At 30.9% G+C, this 23,254-nt stretch overlaps 2 protein-coding genes and 2 long non-coding RNA genes across 4 annotated transcripts; 2 read left to right on the forward strand and 2 right to left on the reverse strand.

Moving 5' to 3' along the window:
* Positions 1-973: 973 nt before the first annotated feature.
* On the forward strand, positions 974-3,220 carry LOC117789595 (farnesol dehydrogenase). The gene is made up of 3 exons (XM_034628640.1): positions 974-1,621; positions 2,857-2,997; positions 3,103-3,220. The coding sequence occupies exons 1-3, from the start codon at positions 989-991 to the stop codon at positions 3,142-3,144; spliced, it is 816 nt and encodes a 271-aa protein (XP_034484531.1). The 5' UTR covers positions 974-988; the 3' UTR covers positions 3,145-3,220.
* Positions 3,221-7,904: 4,684 nt separating this feature from the next.
* On the reverse strand, positions 7,905-12,264 carry LOC117789604 (zinc finger protein 853-like). Its single transcript, XM_034628651.1, has 3 exons — positions 11,960-12,264; positions 10,686-10,988; positions 7,905-8,676 (listed from the first exon to the last, which is right to left on the reverse strand). The coding sequence occupies exons 1-3, from the start codon at positions 12,217-12,219 to the stop codon at positions 8,058-8,060; spliced, it is 1,182 nt and encodes a 393-aa protein (XP_034484542.1). The 5' UTR covers positions 12,220-12,264; the 3' UTR covers positions 7,905-8,057.
* A 4,402-nt stretch (positions 12,265-16,666) lies between these two features.
* On the reverse strand, positions 16,667-17,916 carry LOC117793429. Its single transcript, XR_004618269.1, has 4 exons — positions 17,789-17,916; positions 17,654-17,718; positions 17,446-17,546; positions 16,667-17,379 (listed from the first exon to the last, which is right to left on the reverse strand). It is a non-coding gene; the product is annotated as an uncharacterized LOC117793429 (long non-coding RNA).
* A 1,953-nt stretch (positions 17,917-19,869) lies between these two features.
* LOC117793443 lies at positions 19,870-20,945 on the forward strand. The gene is made up of 4 exons (XR_004618271.1): positions 19,870-20,027; positions 20,096-20,160; positions 20,258-20,358; positions 20,428-20,945. It is a non-coding gene; the product is annotated as an uncharacterized LOC117793443 (long non-coding RNA).
* Positions 20,946-23,254: the final 2,309 nt, after the last annotated feature.

Here is a 23,254-nt window from a genome sequence, read left to right on the forward strand (position 1 = left end):
TTAGATTCTTTTTGAAATCAGTTAAATTCAGGGACTGTAATCATTATAAGTATTCTTATAAAGCTCAAGAAATTATCATTATTGTACATTTATTACGTGTATTTTACTCATGATTACTTTTGAGCAAAAAATAAAGCTCAGGAATTAAGATTATTTTGGTTCAAAAAAATAATACTCATAGAATAATGATTATTTGTTATTTTTAAGGCAGCAAATTGGATCGGAACCGAACCGCTTTGAACCGGTTCGGTTCGGGTATCAAAGCAATCCGACCCGGATCATGAACCAAAACATTTAAATTATATACTCTGTGAACCCGAACCTGAAGCGAACGAATTATGTAAATGAAAGGTTTGGTTCGAAAAAAAATTTACAGACTTTTTATTAGTGTTGTAAAAATACATCGAAATATCGACAGCTTGATATTCGCGAAAGCGAATCTATCGAGTTCATTCAATCGATTTCCATTAAAACATCGAAATCTAAATGATTTACAATCGAAACTTTCTTGGAATTTAGTGCTTATTCAGAAGTAAAGTGAATTCAATCGTTTGGAAACAAACAAGTTCACTTAAATTATATTATAACATAAAAATCATAGAATAATAAGTCATCTTGAAAATAGCTTAGACTTTAAAAGAATTCGTATTTTTTTTTTTTAATTTACTTTGTTAAAAAAATAAATGAAAACTATATACAATAAAACTATTTATTTTGCATAAAATAAACCAAGGTTCGAACCTAAACCTTGGGTTTAAAAGGTACACAAACCGGCTTGCGAACCAAACCTGAGTCTTGCTTTATGTTCGAACCATCGAACCGAAACTTTACCAAAATTTTAGTGGTTATTTCACTTTAATTTTCCACTGTGCGAGGGTGGAGGTTGGGAGCGTGGGAGCTTGGGAGCTTGGGTCGTGTAGTGGATGTCGCAGATGTGGCAACGGTGGCAACGGTAGCAAGTGGCATTAGTCTTTTGGCATAGTCCAGCATGGAACGTTGGCGCAACAAAGTGGCCATCGTGAGCGGCGCCAGCTCCGGCATTGGGGCCGCCTGTGTCCGTACTCTGGTCGGAGCCGGTCTCACGGTTGTCGGTCTGGCCCGGCGCCAAGAGCGCGTCGAACAGATGCGCGGGGAGCTGAAAACGTTGGAGCAACGCTCCCGATTGCATGCAATCAAATGCGATGTAACGCAAGAGTCGCAGGTTTTGGATGCCTTTCAATGGGCCAAACAACATCTGGGCGGTGTCCATGTGCTGGTGAACAATGCGGGCATTCTGGCAACCACCGAATTGAGCGGTGCGGCAAATACACAGCCCATACGTGATACCATCGAGACGAACATTATGGGCAGTGTGTATTGCATACGCGAGGCATTTCAGGCAATGAGACAGCAGGAGCTGGAAGCGAAAGAACAGCAGCAGGAACAGGAACATCTACAGGAACAGGTACAGGAACAGGGTCACGTGATCATTGTTAACAGTGTCGCCGGTCATCAGGTGCCCAATTTGGGGCCACAGCTGCCATCCCTCAATATCTATCCGGCAACAAAATTTGCACTTCGCGCTATGAACGAGATCTATCGACAGGAATTTCAACGTCACAAGACCAGAGTTCGTGTATCGGTAAGTGGCAAGTTTTAAACTAGCATATATTTAGGTGACAATATTCAAACCCTTTCGCAAGCAGTGTTGCCGTTTACTAGTGGCTTAAAAATGTATGTCTGCTTACTTAAAAAATACATATAATTTATTTATCAATTTATTTATTTATTGACAAGTTATAAGGAAAGCGATTGCTCCAACATTTGTTGCATGGATTGGGAAAACCCAGAAAAACACAATACAGAACAAAATAAAATTTAAGATGAGTTAGAAACTATAATACAGAGGTTTTAATAGTAATGCGTGTTCTATTGTATGAGGTAAAAGTCTAGTGACAAAACTGAATAAATTAAAAATTTGTTTGGCTTTCCACACATTGCCGAAAAGTATGCAGTAATTTTATATCGTAAAGCTTAAAATTCATAGAAAAAAATATATATATTTGAATTGTGTATCGGATTCGTTTTTTAATTAAAATCCATTTTATTTTTGATATATTTGTTAAGAAAACCCAGATGAAAAAGAACAACTTTTGAATTTTTTTATGGTACAACATTTCATTTGTTATTGTAAATAGCAATATGGCATTCTTTTATGGTTTTTCTAGAAGTGAGCTTGCATTTTTTGATCATTAATTGAGAGTGTCACAATCTACCTTAAAATATAATTTAAATTTTCTGCAAGCCTATCAATATATCTATTAGCCGTTTATACATGGTTTTAAATTTTAACATTTAACACGTCATCATTAAATTGTTTTATATTAACAAAATTTAAGGTGATAATTGTTTAATTTACTTTTTATCGTATCAGTTTTAATTGGAATTATTTATAAAATTTATTTATTTTAATTTAAATGAACTTTTTCTGATTCTATATTATTTTTAATTAAAAATTGTTCTGTTCAACTTTAACATTTGACAGTTGACATAAAAAATTAAATAAAAAATAAGTCATACAGTTTAGAGATATATATTATTGAGGTAAAAAAATAATTCATTTTTCGGAGTTTTTACAACGATTTCTTTAAAAATTCTGTAAGAATTCGAAAAGAATTTTAAGCAAAAAATATAAAAATTTATATTATAAAATACAATTAATGGAGATCAGTTTGGTAGAGTTATAGTTGTAAACTAGCGGTTTTTTCTGTCGTGTTTTTTAGTGTTTTTATTTTTTAAAAGTGAAGAGCAACACTGTTTTAAACCCACATGCATGTCACGTTCGCATTTGTGTCACATTTGCCATTGCCATTGCAGACCATCAGTCCGGGCATTGTCGACACGGACATTTTGCCGGAGCAGCTGCAAGATGTCATCAAACAGCACATGCCGATGCTGAGCTCACAGGATGTCGCTGACGCCGTTCTATGGACCATTGCCACGCCCCCCAACGTGCAAGTGAGACAGCCATCCATACGCCTTTACACATGCTTAGCATTAATGTCTATATCATATCTATACCTATATCTATATCTATATCTATATTTTCTTTCATTTTGGCAGGTGCATAACATCACCATCAAACCGCAGGGTGAAAAGTTTTAAGTCACATCTTTCGATGGATTCAACTCAATATTTAAACATTTGCATATTAAAGACAAATGCGAACGCAATTAATAAACAACTTGTGTAATTTATATGCTAGATGGGGTTTGTGAAAGGCAAGGAAAATCATGTATTTCCTTGATTTTATCTACAAAGTTTTATAATATAAAAAATAACATACAAATAATTGTCAGACAAGGCGTATACTTAATTAAAATACACTGGTCGGCATATTTATTTAAAAATTTAAAGTTTAATCTACGTAAAATTTGAACTAACTTTATGAACATTTAAGCATCCATGAAAAGGTCATTTAAGTCCAGTTTGAATAATACAAAATTTCCCTAAGCCATTAAGTACCCATTAAAAATTTTGAATATATGTCCACGTAGAATTTAGTCAAATTTTGTTTTTTCTCGGGCTTAAACACAAAATATTTTGTTGCAAAAAGTTTCTTCAAACAATTCTAATAGTGTCTGCAAAAAGAATTTTTCAAAAATCTCTTTGCTTATATTTTTTATGAATTTTTGAAAACTGCTTAAATTAACTAAAAATTACTATTTTAGCCACTTTTTCCTTTCTTTTTATACAAAATTTTTCTGAGATCATCCCATACAAAAAATCATAAAAAAAATATGAGCAGTTTTGTTACTTAAAAAAACTACAGGGGTCTATTAAGTTTGTTTTTAAATAAAACACTTGAAATAAAATAATATTTCAAAATTTTTATTATGACCTAAAAAAACAATCTTGGACATTTAGTATTTAAAAACTAAGAATGGAACATTTGCGTTAAAAATAGAATTAAATGAATCACCCTATAATCCAAACTAACTAACAAAATTGTATGCCTTGCCTATTCAGTTTTAGTAAAAATGTCTTAGCTTATTTGTGAATATAAGACAAGGAGAAAGTAGCATTTCCCTAGCAAACATATATGGATTTCTTCAATGCTTTCCATATATGGAATACGCTTCCAATTAATTTTAGTCTATTGACAATCTGTTCTTATACTTGAATTGATAGTCAAGAAAAGGAAGGATGAGATTCATTACCTTAAAGTTAAAGTTTTATTTTTTTTTATATCAACTGAATTTTTTAAAATATTTTATCAGAACTGCCACGCCTTCTTCAGCCTGTTTCATAAATTCCATTGCATTTTTAGTACTGAGTCTAAACAGTTTGAATTGAATATTTACTAGCCAAGTTCAAGTTATCTAATGACATCCATTTGGCTCAATTAGTTATGACAAATCGTATCCTTACATAGATATTAAGAATATCTCCTGATTGCAGTCAAATTGAACCAGGACCACAATAAATTTACACTACTTACGTTAATTACACTTTGGTTCTGGTTTTGTGGGCAATGTGATCAACGTGCTTGCAATGTGCAACGTGCAATGTGCAACATGCAACTTGATCGATCAACAGCAGCATTTTTCAACTGAGGCAGATGCCGTTGCTCAGATCTGTTAAAGGAAGTTGAAAGCAGGCAAAAGGGAGCAGGAAGATGGCTTGACAAGCAGCTCATTGGATTGGCAAACAACGTGCAACGTGCAACGTGCAGCATTCAACGTGTAACGTGCAAGCAAAACAAGCGCCATCAATCACAGTGGCAAAAACCGATAAAATAGTGGCGTTTATATCAAATAAAATAAAAATAAACAAAATAAAAATAAAGATTTTCTTTCTGATTTAATAGGAAATGACAAACACACAATATTTTAGCTACTTTCGCCGATATAAATAAAAATAGGCTTTTCTTGTTGTTTTGCCCACTGTGCCAAAGCACGGAAATATACGAATGGGTGCCGTGAGTAAGGGTGGGGAGGTGGGGGTGTGGTGTGGCCTTTTATCCTGCCCCCAAATCAACAGCAGCAACATCTGCCACTATGTGAAATCGAGGCATCGATGTACGAGAGCGAGAACGACTCCGAGTGCTGCCCCTTCGTCTGCTTCTTCTACTACTACTTCTACCTGATACACCTGCTGGCCATGTGACACACAATGAAAATGGATTAAAAGGATAAGTGCCCAAGTGACTGCGTGTTGGGTGTGTGAGTGTGTGTGTGAGTGTGTGTGTGTGTGAGTGTGAGTGTGTGTGTTGTGGGTCATCACCCATTGTCATCGTCGTCGCACAGTGGAACGTCTCTCGAAAAAACTTGAAAAATGTTTGAAAAAAACTGATGTCATAAATTTAAAATATCGTGTCTAATCCTATTTTTAGAATATATAATATTAAAAAAAAAATGATTTCAAGTTATAAAAAATGTAAACAATATGTAAATAAATATAATAAAACATTAAAAAAAAAAACAGAAAACTAAAAATAAATTTGGTATTAAATATTAATTTACGCCCTTTATAAAAAAAAATCAATTTAAAAGAATTAAAAATTTTTTTAAATTAGGAATTATCAAGAAATTAAGAACATATATCATTAATGTAATCTAGTTTAGCTTTACTATAAAAATAATTAATACTACTTATAAGTCAAACGAGTACACTGAAAAAAAATAACTTACTTCTAAAATCAAGAACATGCATCTTAAAAATTTTCTTCGTAAAATAAGAAAATTTCAAGACCATTTTACTAATACTAAGAATATTCATCTAAAATATCAAAGAACGTTTATAAAATTACTAAGACAGAATAAAATGTTAATAAATCAAAACAAAAAAAAATAAAAATTAAAAAAAAAAAAATTTTATTAATTTTTTGATTTTAATTTTAAAAACATTTATTCTTAAAATAAGAACTTCGTCTTATTTGAAATGTTCTCAAAACCAAGATGTGTTTTCTTAATCTAAGAATTTTATGTTCTCGACGCATTTTTTAGACCCAAATTCTTAGTTTTGAAACCAAATTCTTGATTTTAGAAAATTTTTTTTATTAGTGCATGACATTCTGTCTAAAAGTAAATTTGGTATTGAATATTACTTTAAGCCCATAAGAAAAATAACTAATTTTAAAGAAATTCGACATATTTTTTTAAGTTCAAGAATTATCAAGAATTCAAGAACTAATATAATTAAAGTAATCTAGTTAAGCTTTACTATAAAAATCATGAAAACTACTTATAAGCTATACGAGTATGACATTACGATTAATTTAGACATTTTTGATTTTTGACAGCAACTTAAGCTAAATGAGCCACTGTGCGTCGTCCTGCCTGCGGTCTAATGACCAGACATCATCCCAGACCAGACCAGACCAAGCCTAGAGCTTCAGACTACGTACAACTGCAAAGTCAGAAGGTGTTCAGCTTTTGTGCTGTTAATTGAATAAACCAGAGAACTCGAAAACTCGAAAAACTCGCACACAACTCGCTCTCTCAGACTCCGAGCAAACCTTGGCAATTGAAGATGAAGCTGCCGTTGAAGCTTTGCAAACAAAAGTTCCGCACTTTTCTGAGAGGGCAAACACAGCGCTGGCAAACTGATTGAACTTGGATCTCATCTCAAATGCGCTCATCAAACATTTTTAATTACGGTTCATCTCTCAGACAAAGCTTATTTATTTTAGCGAGCTTTAGGCACATTCAGTTTAAGTAACTTGCTAAGTTCATTTTAAGCTGAAAGCTTTACTTAATCAATTTTGTCAATTACCTAAACCATTAACTTTAAAATAGATATGTAAACCATTTATTGAATTCAATAATTATTTTTAATGGAGATTTAATAAACATAATTATCTAATATTCAGATCAGGTTAAGGAATCAAATTCTTCATTCGGGTTAATTTACTTGGTTACAAATTGAGGCTACTGATTTTGATTTTGGATGCAGATGACTTCAAGGAGATTCCATTTTGGAAAGCGTTTTTAAATTTGAAGTTGGAATTGCTCAACTTTCGTCTGAGGTTATATTGAATAAAGTATTGACCGGGTTTATTTCGTTCTTCCTTCTTCTTTAGCATTCTTTGCGAGCAAGAATCTTCAAACTATGCTCTTCACTTGAGGCCACCGTTGATAAATTGGGATCAACTCAAGATGCCATTTGATTAAAATTTAAAAGATTCCCCAAATATTTTAAATATTAATCAAATTTAAGTCTTGTTTGACCGCGACTTATCATCGGTATCACCAAGTGAGAAGCTGAGTTCATCGATTCTAGCTCCAAGCTGCATTCTTCTCCTAACTCGAACGAGTAGCAAAAATGTTTACTAAGCAAATTACATATAATTCCGCTTTCGTAACTCGAACTTCCATAAAAAAGAAAAATTTATACAAAAAAAAAAAAACTTAAAAGTTCGCAAGTTAAATAGTAAATATTTATGAATGTATGAAATAGTAGTTTTCTTTAATAAACTAACAAAAAAAAAAGAATTTTATTAGTGTCGCCAAAAGTCTAACTTTTTCTTTGGATAAACGTGGTTCGTGGTAATGTGGTATTATGTTTTTAAATTATTTTGTTTTCATTTCTTCCGCTGAAAGTTCTTTGATGAGCTTTAATCTCAAGCTGTTTAATCAACGTATTTTTTTTTAACTTTTTTATGTGATATTATAAAGTCTAAGAATAGTTATTTATCAGTTTCTATAGCTTAAAGCTTTGATGTGCTTTAATCTAAAGCTTTTAGAGCTTTCAGCTTTGATGTGCACTGCGGATTTTATAACTGTTTTTATGTGATATTATAAAGTCATAGAATATTTATTTATTAGTTTCTATAGCTTAAAGCTTTAATGTGCTTTAATCTAAAGCTTTCTACAGCTTTCAGCTTTAATGTGCACTGCGAAATTTTAAGCAGAATATGGATGAAGTTTAAAGAGAATTTTAGAATTTTATTAATGCCATACAATGTGATTTAGGCGGCGGACTTGTTGAGACGGAGGTAAAATTGGAGCTGGATAAAGCTTTGGATTACAGACAGATATATGAAAAAGAGAGCGAGAGAGAGAGAGTGTTTATAACTAGCGACGTCGCCGTTTCATGTGCAACCCATCGAGACTGTCCAGACGCTTACGTAATGAACGCTGTGCCGCAGAAAGTGGCACGTGCAAATAAAGCGATTCCAGTTGACACTGAGGTTGCAACTTGCCACCGCCATGACGACGTGAGCGTTGTTGTCGCTGTGGTTGCAACTGTTGCTGTTGTTGCTGCTGCTGCTGCTGTTGCTGCCTCAGTTGTTGCCGCTGCTGCTCGTGTTGCTCCTGTTGCTCCAGCCAACGATGCCACGCAAGCTGTGAGAGTTGTTGCCGCAGATGATCGCGCACCAGTTGCTCGTGTTGCTCCCGCAATTGTTGCTCCTTCTGACGTTGCAACTCGAGCACCTTGCGCCGCTCCCATTGTTGCACCGTTCTTTTCGTCTCCTCGGCGCGATTGCGCTCCGATTCCACCAGCAATGTGGGCAGTGCTTTGTTGCCCTGTTGCTGTTGTTCCGGCAACATGTTGTTGCAGCTACGTTGTTGCCGCTTGGAGCGCAACCAGTCCGCATAACATTTCTCGGACAGCTCCTGACGCAACTGTTGCATGTGTGTCAGACGACTCAACTCGCGCCGATCCTGACGACGACGCTGCGCATCCTGCCTCCTGCAAAGTGGTAAAAAATTAAAAAAAAAAGTGCCTTAAATTTTATATAATGATCCAAGGATTGTAGTCTTCTTAAATTCCTTTTTTTCACAAATTAAAATATTAAATTAACTAATAAAAACAAAAAAAATTTATTTGCTAAAAGAGATTTCTTCTACTTTTTTATAAATAAAAACTTCAACAATATTAAATGTTTACTGCTTAATTGAGTTTTATCTTAAAGTCCTTTTCATATGAATTTATTAATAAACCAAAATTAATTTATTTTCCAAATGACCATTTTTTAACTTAAAAAAACCCAAAAAAATTAAATTTCATGTAACCGCTCACAAAGTGTCTTTTAATTATTTAAATTAAATAAATTAATTAATTATAATAAATTAATTAATAAAAATAAATTAGTTAATAAAACTAAATTAATAAATTAACTAAATAAAACAAATATAATTAATTTTTATTTACTTTTTTTTCTGCAAATTATTATAAAAATTTTATAAGAATTACATGCATATTGCTTGATTGCAGAATGATCTTAGTCTTTTTTTTACAATTTGAAATATTAAATTAATTAATAAAAACAAATAAAATTTATTTGCTAAAAGAGATTTCTTCTACTATTTATAAAAAAAAACTTCAATAATATTAAATGTTTACTAATAGATTATAGTTTTATCTTAAAGTCCTTTTTCACATATTCAAATATTGAATTCACTAATAAAAACAAATAAAATTTATTTTCTAAAAGAGATTTCTTCTACTTATTAAAAAAACTTCAAAAAGTCCTTTTTCACAAACTAAAAAATTAAATTAATTAATAAAAACAAATAAAATTTATTTGCTAAAAGTGATTTCTTCTACTATTTATAAAAAAAAACTTCAAAAATATTAAATGTTTACTGCTGGATTATAGTTTTATCTTAAAGTCCTTTTTCACAAAGTCAAATATTGAATTAAATAATTAACCAAAATTAATTTTTTTTTCCAAATGGCAATTTTTCAACTTAAAAAAAATCCGAAAAATTAAATTTCATACAACCGCTCACAGAGTGTTTTTTAAATTATTAAATTAAATTAATTAATTAATTAAAATAAATTAAATTGGGTTTTTCTGGGTTTTCCCCAAGCCTTGCAACAAATATTGGATCATTTATAATTTTTGCTTACCCCAGATCTAACTTTAATTTTTTTTCTTATAGTTCATAATTTATATTTAATTCTATTTGTGTTTGTAATCCTTAAACTAATTTTTATACTTGGTAATTTTTTCTTTGCCGACTGCTTTAAGTAAATAAATAAATTAATAAATAAATAAAATAAAATAAATAATAAATTAACTAAATAAAACAAATATAATAATTTGTATTTAATTTGTTTTCTGCATGTTATCATAAAAATTAAATGAAAGTTAAATACATATTGCTAGATTGCAGTATGATCTTAGTCTTTTTTTCACAAATTAAAATATAATTCTAAAACAAAATTAAAAAAAAAAAAAAAAAAATTTACCAAAATTAAAAAAAAAACTCAAAATAAAAATTAAATTTATTCTGCTGGTCTAAATATATTGTTCGGTCCTTAAAATCAGCTACAAGTATTTCTTATAGCTGAAATTTCTTGAAATATTGCCCACTTCCAAAAACAATTTAAAATTTTAAGTACAATAAATATAAAAAACTGAAATTATTTTAGGAAAAAGAACAATTGACTAATTAGACGAACTTGGAAATATTAAATTTATAAAATTGCCCGGACTTTCCAAGTAAGGTCTATCAAAAAAAAAATATAAAGAACTATAAGAACATCAGCAAGTTATGCATACGTAATTATTTGTGTTCAGCGCATCGACTCGAAGCAGCGAGTTTGCTGTGCGTTGTTCTATCATTGCTAATGATAAAGAAGGCGACAAATTAGGCAATGTTTTGACCATCGCTGTTATAAATAATGAGCTTGAGACTATATTAAAATGTTTGTGAATGTTAGTCAGGCTTTAATCTGGGGTCTAAACTCACTCTTTCGATATGAGCCACTCGTCAAAGGTCAAACGGCGAAAGACACTGCGTTGCGGCTTCTCTGCCAGCGTTGTGGCATAATTGTTATCGATGTCCATCTCAATTTCCGGTGGCAACACAACTTGGGAAGCAACTGTTTTGGCCGGAATGCGTCGCGGACTCGTCACCGCCTGACGGGGTGACTTTCGACAGGGTGACTTTGAGCGTGAGCGTGATTTTGGAGCGTCCCTGCCGATAGTTGCCTCAATCTCAGGAAGGCGCAGCCTCAGCGTGGGAATCTCCTCCTGAACTGAGCTGAGGTAACTAAAAGAAGCAAGTAGTTTTCCGGTAATGTTTTCCGATATGCTTTTCTATTTGGAGCTTTGCTGCTTATGTACTATGGGGGAAAAAACTCCGATATTTTGGCATATATGCAATTACACATTTTCTTTTTTAGAATTTTCCAAAATTATTTGACTTTTTTTAATCTGAATACTCAAATAAAAATACAAAGTATCTTTTAAAATTTTTTTTATAAAAATTAAAAATTAATGATTAAATATACATATACTTTGTTTTTTATTTACTGATTTACAAAAGTTTGTCTTTGAGCAAAAAAAAAAATCATTATCATTTGAACGAAAAAAAAATCCCAAGGAATAATCATTATTTTATGAGTGTCAAATTTTAACACAAAAATAATGATCACAAAATAATGACAAAAGGATGACAAAATAATGGTTTGCTCTGATTTAGACTTTAAAACTCAAACAGTCATTATTTCCTGATTTTTATTTTTAATATTCGTTAAATTATTATTTTAAATTATTTTTAAATATATATTGAGATAAACTTTACAACTCAAACAATAATTATTTTCTAAATTTTATTTTTAATATTAATTTAATCATAATTTTATAATATTTATAAATATATATTGAGTTATACTTTACAAACTCAAACAATAATTATTTTCTAAATTTTATTTTGAATATTAATTAAATCATTGTTTTATAATATTTATTTTTCAACTAATAAATAATGATCACTGTTTGATTTGTGAAGTAAAACTCAAAATTAATCTTTATTTTGTAAGTATTTTAATAAATATAGTAAATTTTGGAATCAGTGTAAAAACACATAGATTATTTGAGTTTATTAATGAGTTTATTTTTATTGAAAAGCATACAGAATAATTAAGATTTGCAGTACCTGATATTTAGAGTTGATGCCAAAAATAAATCGTACTTTTTTCCCATAGTGCTTTGTCTATTCGTCTTTTTTAGTTAGCTTACCCCATGCCGTTCCCTTGGCTCATTTTCACGTATTTTGTCGCCGACTGTGATTTATTATCGTGCACCAGGAGCAACGTCTGCCTCTCCTCCTCCCGCTGCGGCAACCCGGCTCTCATTCCCCTCATGCCTGTGGTTGGGACTGTGGTTGTGGTCGCCGTAACTGGAGCCGTTTTGCAGTCGTTGCTCGGCACACTCAGCCGATACCTCGCCTCCCTCTCCATCTCCTTCGCCGTCTCCGTCTCCGTCCCCGTCTCAGCCATGAAGCCTTTACCAAAATTCACCGATTTTTTATCTATGTTCGAGTTGAAAACCAAAAAAAAAATAGGAAAACTTTATTTTTTTTTTTTATTCGAAATGTCGAATTTCTCCTTGTTTGCTTTGATTGAGAATTTCTTGTAGACCCTGCACTTTAATTGTTAAAAGGTTATATTAAGCTGGTAACGGTTAAAGTATATTTATTTATATATTCATGATCAGCATTAAGAACCAAGTTGATTAAGTCTACACACAGTTTTTGGAACTTTTTTACATTTTTTGTCTTCGTTTCCAAATCTTCATTATATTCGATTTATATAATCGATTTTTTTTATGTACTTTCCAATTTTTTATCCTTATTGTCTTTACCAATTCTGTTTTCTCCAATCTGTCTACCATTTCAACTCTCCTTATTCTCTACACCTCTCTACTCATTTTATATTATCTGTTCTCTCTTCATTTCCTACAGCTATACTTGTCCAAATATAATCCTAATCCTCTATCCAATCACTTCTATATAATCTCTACACTCTTATATAGTTTTTCTGCCATTTATTAGGTAGTCTCCACTCTCTTCACTTGACTCTCCACTTTTTTTTTCCTACATTCATCTTCTTCTTCTCATATTTTTTTTTAAATCTCCACTTTAATATATTTTTTCACTCTCCACAACCTACTTTTCTACTCTTTACTCAAACTCTACACTTTACTTGTCTATTATCTATTATTTAATCTCTACACTTTCTGCGTTTTAATCTTCTCCCATATTTTTTTTTAAATCTCCACTTTAACATATTTTTTCACACTCCACAACCTACTTTTCTACTCTCTACTCAAACTCTACACTTTACTTGTCTATTATCTATTATTCAATCTCTACACTTTCTGCGTTTTAATCTTCTCCCATATTTTTTTTTAAATCTCCACTTTAATTTATTTTTTCACTCTCCACAACCTACTTTTCTTCTCTCTACTCAGACTCTACACTTTACTTGTCTATTATCTATTATTCAATCTCTACACTTTCTGCGTTTTACACTAATCTTAATTAAATATTTTACTTTCTTTTCTCTTATGTCTACACCTCTCTTTTAGTCTCTACACTCCACTATCTACCTTTTGCTACTCTCCAATCTCTACACTATTCGCCCTTTTTGCCTAAGTTGTCTCTTTATTCTGAGGTCATGTCAAGTGTTTTGGGTCGTAAATGGAGCTGCTTTTGTGTCCAGCTGGACAGATGGATAGATGGACAGATGTCAAAGATATGAGAGAAAGAGAGCGAGAGAGAAAGAGAATCAGGAGAGGGAAATTAGGAGTATGGAAAGGGGACAAGTTAAGGGTCGTAGCACTTAGCAGCTAGCCAGGTGAAGGTCGCTTCATCCATCAAGTATTTGTCGTCGACAACAGCAACAACAAACAACAACAAACAACATCAACAACAACAAACAACAACTGCAACAACAAGTAGTAAAAACACATTGGTCGAGTTTCCAACTTTGGGATACTCTTTAACTTTATAATTATATATTTATTCTAAATACGAAATAAATATGAAATGATGGCCATAAAAAAATGGATCCATCCTATAAATTGTGTGTGGTAAAAATAATCAAAATATATTTTCGAGTAAAATAAATTTTGATTTTATGTGAACTTTGTTTTTATTTTCCATTTTTATTACAAAGAAAATTTAAAACATAAAATGATTTTTTGCATATAAAAATTGAAATTTGTAGAATTTTAGAAACTTTATATATATTTTTAGATCAAAAACAAAGAGTTATTTGTTATATTCTTATAGCCATGGTTCCATGTTAGTGGTAAGGGTCCCCCCTTTGAAATATATAAAATTTTAAATCTCAAGTTTTTACTTTTAATCAACTCCTTATATCGTAATTAGTATAAAACAACACATTAAACTTGATTCTGAGGCCTTTCATTTTCTTGTTAAAAATCATGGGAAATTGGACAAAAATTTTGACTTGTAAAGTTGCTAGATCAAAGGTTCGACCAACTTCAAACTATCATAACTTTATGAAAACTCATCCGATTTTTAATCGGATTGTCATTTTGATCATGGCTTGGCCTCTTAATTCATTCTGCATTCAAATTTAATTAATTTTGTACAAATATTTATTTTTCTCCAGGTCACGGTTTCGATGCTAAGGGTCCCCCCTTTGGAATTTTGAAAATTGAAAATTTTAAATCCCAAGTTTTTACTTTTAATCGAATCCTGATGTCTTAATTAGTATAAAATAACACTTAAAACTTGATTCTGAGACCTTTCATTTTTCTGTAAAAAATCATGTCAAATCATACAAAATTTTTGACTTGTAAAGTTGCTAGGTCAAAGGCTTGAGCAACTTTGAGCTGTCATAACTTTGTCAAAACTTTACCGATTTTTAAGCGGAATGTCATTTTGATCATGATTTGGCATCTTTAATTATTCTGAATTCAAATTTATTTAAATTCGCTCAACAAATTTTATTCATCTGGATCTAGATATTTACTTAGATGTCTTAATTATTATAAAGCGACACCTTATCATTTTAAAATGTTTCAAAATTGATTTGGTGTACCGTTACGTACCGGTATTTATACCGAAACCGAAATAAGAAAACTGAAAAAAAAACCATTTACCGAAATAGTTGTTTTGGAACGTACCGGAACCAAAGCCTTAACCGTTACTGGTTTCGGTTAATTCTTTGGTTTATAGTTATTATTATTTTTAATTTTTATAATAACATTTTAATGCGAAAACTAAAATATCAATTAAAATTCATTTTTTTAATGTTATTGTTGATATTTTATTTAATTTTCTTATGTTTTTTGAGTTGAATATAATATAACAATAATAAAATAATTTTTTTTTAAAATAGCTATTTTTTAAAATTGATTGAAACGGTTGTTGTTGCTGAACTTGAATATTTATACTTTATAGGGTAAACATTTTCTTGTTACATGCATTGCAACGAATACAATATACCCCACTGCACTTTTTAATTAATGGGTATAAGAAAAGCAGGAATAACAACAACAAACTGTCGACTTTGCCTTCACTTTTGTCTTTGGCGTTCTCGTTGACTGAGTTGCTAACAATTTGGTTGGCGAGTGCACAGATTGGAGAAGGAGAAGGCGAAGGAGAATGAGAATTGAGGGCGGAGTGAGTAGAATGGGGGCGTGGCTAAGGCAGTAAAGGTGCAACGGCAACAACTGCAACAACAACAATAGCAACAACAACAATGGCAAATATTTCATTCCAGTCAGAAAATGTCAGAGACATTTTCCTCACTTTTCCACCCCCCCTCTCTCCGCACCCCCCTCCCCCCACTCCACACACCAATCCATACACAGTCAACGCTTATTTATATTATTTTAATTGCAGCTACGCAGCGTGCAGCAAGCAGCGACGCCAGCAGCGACGTCGACAGCGAGTATTGTGACAGAAGTGAACAGAGCAAGAAGTGGTGAAGAGGGGTAGTGGGAGCAGGGAGGGGGAGGGGAGGGAAATGGTGCGCATTTTCTTTTAGCTTTTTGGGCTTTCAGTTGATATTTGACACTTACAAACTGTGAACTGTCAAAGTGACGCTGCTGACGCTGGCAGCGACGTCAACGTCGACGTCGGCGTGTAGCACAATAATAATTACATTTTAATTAAATGAAATAAATAAAAGCCTCAACTATTGTTGTTGTTGTTACTGTTGTTGCTGTTGTTGTCGTCACTTTTGTTGTTGTTTAGGGTTAGAATTTCCTTTGACAAACTTGAGACGAATGCAACCCTTTAATGTTGTCGTTGTTGTTGTTGTTGTTGTTTTCATTGTTGCTGCAATCGTTGTTCTAATTGTTCTAATTGTTGTTGTCGTCGTTGTTGTTGCCATTTGAATCATCTCAAATGCAATTACGCTAAATAATATTTGCAAAATTGCAACATGAACTTGAGAATTTCCCCCGATTTATTTCATTCTATTTTGTTTCATTCCATTTTGTTCCATCTAATTTTGTTCCATTTAATTTTGTTCCATTTAATTTTGTTCCATTTAATTTTGTTCCATTTAATTTTGTTCCATTTAATGTTGTTCCATTTAATTTTGTTCCATTCCATTTTGTTTCATTCAATTTCGTTTCCCTCGTGTGATATAATAATAAGTGTACATTATCATAGATTCGAAGTTGCGATTAATTAATTACAAAAATGTCCAACTCTTTCAAATTAACTTTTTTTTATACACCCGACTATAAAATTATAATATAATTATTTGATTCCAAAACGGTCAGCCCTAGGATGCTGAAATACTCCATAATAGCAATCAGACCAAAGTAAATTGGATTACTATAAAATTTAAATTAGATTAATTGGTTACATGAAATTTTAAAAATTAATTTTTAAGGTCCTTTTCATTATTATTGCTTCAAGATTTATGCACAAAATACCATTAATAAAACACATTTAACTTTTATGATATTAAGATCTGGGAAATGAATCAAATTCTTTATTCGGGTTGCATTCTGAGGATTCTCCTTTTTGATTTACTGGATGCAGATGACTTCAAGGAGATTTCTTTTCTGGTAGCGTTTTTAAACTTGCAGTTTGAAGAGTTGATCTCTTCCGTCTTCCGTCTGAGGTTATATTGAATGGAGTATTGACCGGGTTTATTTCGTTTTTTCTTCTTCTTTAGCATTTTTTACGAGAAAGAATTTTCGAGAGCAACATATCATAGAAGGCGTCACATTTCAGCGTTGAAAAGGAAAGTCTACAGCATTTTTCTGGAAGGCATTCGTTCAGCAATCTATAAAGCGGCATTTTATTGGAGGACTTCTAATCCAAAGACGAACACAATCTGATTCGTGGAGAACTATCGTTGGGCGTATAACATCTATCATCAGTTGATTTTCTAAAACATTACTGATGTGCGTTTTATGATATTTTTCTCTCGATCTTCTCTAGCATTCTTTGCGAGCAAGAATCTTCAAACTATGCTCTTCACTTGAGGCCACCGTTAATAAATCGGGATCAACTCAAGATGCCATTTGATTAAAATTTAAAAGATTCCCCGAATATTTTAAATATTAATCAAATTTAAGTCTTGTTTGACCGCGACTTATCATCGGTAACACCAAGTGAGAAGCTGAGTTCATCGATTCTTGCTCCAAGCTGCATTCTTCTCCTAAAGAAAGAAAAAATAGATTATAAATGAGATAAAACAAGTTTAATTACGTATGCTGAGACTTACCATTTCTTGGATGTCCAGAAAAATGTTTAGCATCGAGTTTACATTTCTATTCATCCTGCATTTGAGATGAATTGGAAAATCAGCTATACTTTTTGTAATGACTGCAATGATATAATTATAGCATGTTTACTTTATATTCTCGCAATATTAAACAAATGCATATATGTATATATAGCTTATACTTAACTTCTTATAAATATTGACTCACCTGCAAAACTGTGCATTATATGACGATCATGATTTAAAGCTGAAGTGATTAAATACAATTGTTTTCTATTGTAAAAAAAAATATACAAATTAAAAACGGGGATATATAAAGTTTATAACAGCTACTAAGACTTACCACAAGGAATAGTGAATAAAAAAAACACTTTATATCCTTAACTGTCCATTTATAATGGGCATAGGGTATAAAAATTGCGATGTCATGATATTTTTAGACACTTTAATGTTTTTTGGAACACTTTCCAGAAAAGTCACGTTAAAAAAAAACATTTTCCAACTCACGAGAAATAGTTTTTACCACATTTTGTAATAATAATATTTTGGTTTTTGGTAAAAAAAAAATTTTTTAAAATTTAAACGAAAAAAAAAAATAATTGACTGATGTTTTCACTTTAAGGTTAAGAAATATACTGTTGATATCCATTAGCTTCGTGCTTTTTATAGGGTAAAAACCAACCAAAATCATTGCCTACTTCGATGAGAAAATTCTTTTAAATGTTTTAAAAGAACAAAATTGAATGAAAAATAAAAACAAAGCAACCGTTCATTCGACTGTTATAAATGACATTAATGTAATCATCACATTTTAATTAATTAAAATAAACTATTGCTGTTGTTGTCGTTGTATGTTGTTGTTTAGGGTTAGAATTTCCTTAGAATTTCCATTGCTATGCTTTTCATTTTGCGTCATATTCAATTCGATTTCATTTTATTTCAGACTCTATGAATGCGATTCGATTCCATTCGATTGTCGCATTCAAATGCGTCGCAACTTCAGCATCGATTTCCTTATAAAATTGAAGGTGGCAACATTTTGACTGCCCCTCTTCCCTTCCCCCCTCACCTGTTCGCCATTTCCCTCTTGCTCTTCCTCAGCAAAACTCCCTTGAAATACAACAAAAACAAAACACATAAATTGTCAATTGCAATTGCAGAAAAGAGAAACAGGAAGAAATTCGCCGCGTTGTCAGCAACAACATTCCCCTTGCACCCTCTTCTCACCACCCCTTTACACCTGTTCCCCCCACCCCTCTGTCTTACAGTGTCATGCAAAAGTATATTGCCGTCGAGTTGTAATTGAAAAAATTGCGTTGCATACTTGTAGGCATGATTTTAAAAGCAGCCACAAAAACTGTGAATAGACTGAATAAATATTCGCTGAGAGTCGAAGCTTAAATACCCTTACAGACATTTCCTACATACATAATATATCTGCTATATTCCAGGATAACGCTACGATTAACATTTTTCAAATATAAATTATAAAATACATTTTTTTTGTAAAATTTTCTCCAAAAATTTGTAAATAACTCTTATATAAATTATTATGATTAATCCTATAAAAAGTAAAGAAATAATTATAAAATTAAATTTCTTTAAAAATCTTTTATTTGCAGATATTATAATAAAAATGTAATCCCATAAAAAGTAAAGAAATAATTATAAAATTAAATTTTTTTAAAAATCTTTTATTTGCAGATAATATAATAAAAATTTAGTCCCATAAAAAGTAAAGAAATAATTGAAAAATTAAATTTCATTTAAAATCTTTTATTTTCAGATATTATAATAAAAATTTTAAATATTGTGAAATATTGTTAATATAAAAGTTGTTCCCTCAAATGTTTTAGCTAAAGGTCAATTCGTAAATCTGATCTCACTTGTTCCAAGAGCCCTAAATAATAAAATAAGAATATAAAAATTTATTAACATAATAAGTCTTCCACTAGAAAATACTTTTGTTGATAAATATTATAAAATAAATAAAAGCTACACAAAAAATAGACTAATAATTATTATTATTATAATAGATAGCAAATTGATATTAATATGTTCGAACTCAAATTAATTAATTTAGATAAACCATGCAACAAACAGCTTGTATTAACATTATAATGTTACTATTATGTTACTATTATGTTAATAACAGTCGAATGAACGGTTGCTTTGTTTCATTATATTTTATTCTTTTGAAATATTTAAAAGAAATTTCTAATCAAAGTAGGCAATGACTTTGGCTGGCTTCTACCCTATAAAAGGCACGAAGCTAATGGAAATCTTTAGTATATTTCTTAACCTTAAAGTGAAAACATCAGTCAATTATTTTTTTCTCGTTTAAATTAAAAAAAATTTTTTTTTACCCAAAACCAAAATATTATTATTACAAAATGTGGTAAAAACTATTTCTTGCGAGCTGGAAGATGTTTTTCTTTAACGTGACTTTTCTGAAAAGTGTTTTAAAAAACATTCAAGTGTCTTAAAATGTCATGACATCGCAATTTTTATACCCTATGCCCATTATAAATGGACAGTTAAGGGTATAAAGTGTTTTTTTTTTATTCACTATAGTCATTGTGGTAAGTCTTAGCAGCTGTAATACACTTTTTATATACCAATTTTTAATTTGTGTATTTTTTTACCATAGAAAACAATTGTATTTAATCACTTCACCTTTAAATCATGATCGTAATATAATGCGCATTTTTGCAGGTTAGTCAATATATACGAAATGAAATATACTATGTATATGCATTTTTTTTAAATTGCGATAAATTAAACTAAACATGCTTTAATTATATCATTGCAGTCATTACAAAAAGTATAGCTGATTTTCCAATTCATTTCAAATGCAGGATGAATTGACATGTAAACTCGATGCTAAACATTTTTCTGAACATCCAAGAAACGGTAAGTCTCAACATACGTAATTAAACTTGTTATATATCATTTATAATCTATTTTATCTTTTATTTTTAGGAGAAGGCAGCTTGGAGCAAGAATCGATGAACTCAGCTTCTCACTTGGTGTTACCGATGATAAGTCGCGGTCAAACAAGACTTAAATTTGATTAATATTTAAAATATTCGGGGAATCTTTTAAATTTTAATCAAATGGCATCTTGAGTTGATCCCGATTTATTAACGGTGGCCTCAAGTAAAGAGCATAGTTTGAAGATTCTTTCTCGCAAAGAATGCTAAAAATGAAGAAACAACAAAACTAACCCGGTCAATACTCCATTCAATATAACCTCAGACGGAAGACGGAAGAGACCAACTCTTCAAACTGCAAGTTTAAAAATGCTGCCAGAATATAAATCTCCTTGAAGTCATCTGCATCCAGAAAATCAAAAAGAAGAATCCTCAGAATGCAACCCGAATGAAGAATTTAATTCCTTTTCCCTGATCTTATTATCATGAGAATTAAATCTGACTTATTTATGATATTTTGTGCATAAATCTTGAAGCAATAATAATTAAATGGACCTTCAAAATTCATTTTTAAAATTTCATGTAACCAATTAATCTAATTAAAATTTTATGGTAATCCAATTTACTTTGGTCTGATTGTTATTATGGAATTTTTCAGCCTTCGAGGTCCTTTTTATCCGCTTGATCTATAGATATATAATATGTATAATGTATATAGATGTCATTCCAGATTTGTAAAGCTCTCGGGAGGGAAAGAGCATAAGGAGAGTGAGACAACGAAGAGAAAACGAATGTCACGCCAATTGCTGAGGCAAACAATTTTCTTTGCATTGTTGTTGCTGCCACGGCTGTTATTGTTGCTGTTGTGTCAGCAATATTTGGTGTTGCTGCTGTAGTTGTTGCTGTTGTTGCTGGTATTGGCAAATGCGTCAAAAGACAATAAACCTGGACACATGCATAAAAAAAGGAAACAAACCAAAAAAAAAAATAATTTAAAATCGTCGACAGGCGAATTGTGTGTGTTTTACAACAAAAACAACAGCAAAAACAACAACATGCAGATGAGGAATGTTAAAAGTAAGCTCTAACAAAAACAACAATAATGTCATCAACATTTCTGAGATCAATTGATAGCTTGCAGATACTTTATCTTTTTTCTTTTTTTTATATAAAACTTAAAATTTACATATTTTTTCCAATTGCAAAATCTTAGCAAAAACGCCAGATTTTTTTGACATAAGAATTTTTTTTGAAATAGATGCCGAAATATTTATTAAAAGTGCATTTTAGGTAACTAATTTTATTAGCAAATTTTAATTCAAATTCACTTGGTATTTCTTGGAACTATAAGGAGTGTGCTTAATTCCATTTTTAACACAGTTTTATATATTTTAATTTAATTTAAGAAAAAATCTTTAATAAATCCTTCACAATCAATTTTTATTAGATTTATTTGCAAATTTATTTTCAAAAATAATAAAACATTTATGGAGCTGTTTTTAAAAATCGAGAGATCAGCTCATTGTCCTGATTAAGTATATGTGTACCTTATAGAGTCTACAATTCTTACTTTTATATTTTATACAATTCGTGACAGTATAAAATTTTAAATTATTAGTGTTCAGCATCTCAACTCGAAGCAGCGCATTTGCTGTGCGTTGTTGCTCTTTTTTTTAGTTAAATAAAAATAAATTAAAGCTTCTTTATTATTTCATAATTTATTTATTGAAATCATATTGCAAGTAAAAGTCAACAATTCATTTTGAATTTAAAAAGTAAGGAACTATTTAAAATTTAGAATGGTTAACACCTCTTTAATTTCAAGCCATTTATCTAGAATTTATAAGATTTATGCTTATCGTGTTTTGTTTTTGAGTTTTTAACAAACTTCAGACTCATATCATAATACCCGCCACAAGAGCAACAACAACAATAACAATAAGGATCAAGGGGATTTTATTCACCTCCTTGTCAGTAGCAATAATTTCAAAAGAACGCGCTCATAAAATGTTTCTTGTTTTTCCCTTTTTTTTTTGTATATATTTTAGCGATGGCTTCAGTTCGGTATTCAGTTGTCAGCTTTGTCACTTTATTAAAAGCATTGAAACCATCGAGAATGTTACGTGCCCGACACCCTACCCTTTGGTAGGGGTACCCATCTTTGAGGCATGTCCAGTTACACTTTATGTTAAGGTGTGAAGACACTGAGAGAAACAATTCTGTAAGGGTCGAGAGAAGGAAGTAAACTTAACAAAATTCTACAAATATAAAATAAATAAATAAAATGTTTAAAGATAGACATTAAAAAAATTACCAAGGATTAATGATTAATCAGTTTATTGATTGATTTCGTTTTGATTGATGCTTTTAAGATTAAAAGCAGGGACTGCAAATAATAGTTATGAATTTAAAAAAATTTGTATAAAAAATTGGATAAATAAAATTATTTTTAATTTTTATGATACAAAATTAAAAACAATAATTAATTTCAATTAATTTTATAAAAACCAAAAATAAAAAAAAGTGATGTAAGTCCAAATTTTAGATCGAGTTTTATATCGAAATAAGAACTCGGCACAAGTAAGTATCGAGTTGTCGATATATCGGAAAATAGTAGATCAAGTTGCAAATATCGAGTTTTCTTAACAAATTTTTTTTTTTTAATTTGAAAACGCAATTGTAATCAAAATATACACGCATACTTTTATCAAAACGACCAAACTCGATTATACAAATTACTGACGATGAACAATCCCCAGTGAGTTGTTGATTTTTTTTTTAAATTGATATTATCAACTCGATAGTCGTCAAAATAAATCATCGAGTTGAAGTACTCGATAATTACTTCTGCGAAAATCGAGTTGTCGATATTTCGA

This window comes from Drosophila innubila, chromosome X, assembly GCF_004354385.1.
Source record: "Drosophila innubila isolate TH190305 chromosome X, UK_Dinn_1.0, whole genome shotgun sequence".
NCBI classification, from domain to species: domain Eukaryota; kingdom Metazoa; phylum Arthropoda; class Insecta; order Diptera; family Drosophilidae; genus Drosophila; species Drosophila innubila.